The following is a 1,303-nucleotide window of genomic DNA, read 5'->3' on the forward strand; positions in this document are numbered from 1 at the left end:
TGCAAGGGGTTGGCTATCGGAGCTACGTGATTGGTCCGCATCCGGTTTCCTGTTTTGATTAGGGTTAAGAGCGCGCGTTGGCCTCCGCAAACCGGCAAGGGAACCGTCGGAATCCCTCGATGGCATAGCATTGCTTTGCCTCTTTGATTCCTGCTTCATGGCTCGGTCCCAAGACCCTGGAAGAGGTCCGGCCGTGCGGGAGTTTAGCTGCAGTTCTCCGCATGAAAACATGCGCTGGAATTGGTCCAATGCATAGTAATTAGCATATTCTCCGTAGTTCGTACAGGCCCAGTAATACAATGAATCCAAGCTCACTCGTTTGTGTATACCATAATAACCGAATCCAGAAGCGATCCAATCCAAATCGATGAAACAGATCATTGCCTGCGCTGGCTACCCGCCTTGATTTCCTCCAGCAACGCCGCCAATTCCTTTCCCCCATCACTTGCCGGGCCCTCAATACCCAGCGCCTGCTCGATCCAAGCACGGGCCTCATCATACCGGCCCATTTCAACGAGACACTTTCCCCCGCGCCACCACCCCTTCGCATTCCCGACGGGCTTGCTCTCCACGCTGCACTTTGCATCCACCCACCCCTCTGGCCACATCTGCTGCGCCATATGCGCCTGCGCGCGGTTCGCATACAATCCCGACAGCTCCTCCCGGGCCAAATTCACGGGTTCCCACCCGGGCCGTCCTGCGGCCATCTCGATCGCATAGCTGTACAGCCGCACCGCCTCGCCGTGATTCCCCCGTTTGTAAGCAGTGTTAGCTGTCTCCTTGAGCTTCGTGATCTGTGCGCTGCGCTTCGGGTTGATAGGCAACGGCGGCGGCGGCACGTTGGGGGGGTCCAGGCTGATCAGGGAGCGGTGCAGCGCATTGAGCTGTTGCAGTTCGGCTTCGACGGCCTCAGTTTGCGCCGGCGTCTGGCCCTCAGTGGTGGCGAGGGAGACGGCTTTCGACGACGGGTCGAGGTGTAGAGGGTAATGTGTGTAGGTGTCGAGGTCGCTCGACATGGTGGCCGGGGGATTGATTCCCCTGGTAGATACACAGCAACGGTTTCTCGTTCAGAGGACTAGAGGAGTTGTTCGGGTGCCTGCTGTGGTAAGCACCAATCGAGCAAGGCAAATCGTGCACCTTACAGTAGAACCAAGCAGTCTCATTAGAATCAGTGTCGTAATCGTAGAAAATCCAGAAGTAGTCCAAAGGTCGGCAGTTTCCTCGAGATCATGGAGACCAACATGTCCAGCTGTCCTCGACCAGCAAGGCGGTGGCAGAATCAGGCTAGGACCGAGTTAGGCCA

General features: G+C 57.0%; 1 protein-coding gene across 1 annotated transcript; it reads right to left on the reverse strand.

The window, feature by feature from the left end:
* Positions 1 to 377: 377 nt before the first annotated feature.
* Positions 378 to 1,016, reverse strand: VTN49DRAFT_4972 (uncharacterized protein; the record flags this gene model as incomplete). The annotated part of the gene is made up of 1 exon (XM_069412977.1): positions 378 to 1,016. The coding sequence occupies one exon, from the start codon at positions 1,014 to 1,016 to the stop codon at positions 378 to 380; it is 639 nt and encodes a 212-aa protein (XP_069266891.1).
* Positions 1,017 to 1,303: the final 287 nt, after the last annotated feature.

Source organism: Thermomyces lanuginosus (assembly GCF_041956635.1).
Source record: "Thermomyces lanuginosus strain ATCC 200065 unplaced genomic scaffold VTN49scaffold_32, whole genome shotgun sequence".
In the NCBI taxonomy this organism is placed as follows: Eukaryota; Fungi; Ascomycota; class Eurotiomycetes; order Eurotiales; family Trichocomaceae; genus Thermomyces; species Thermomyces lanuginosus.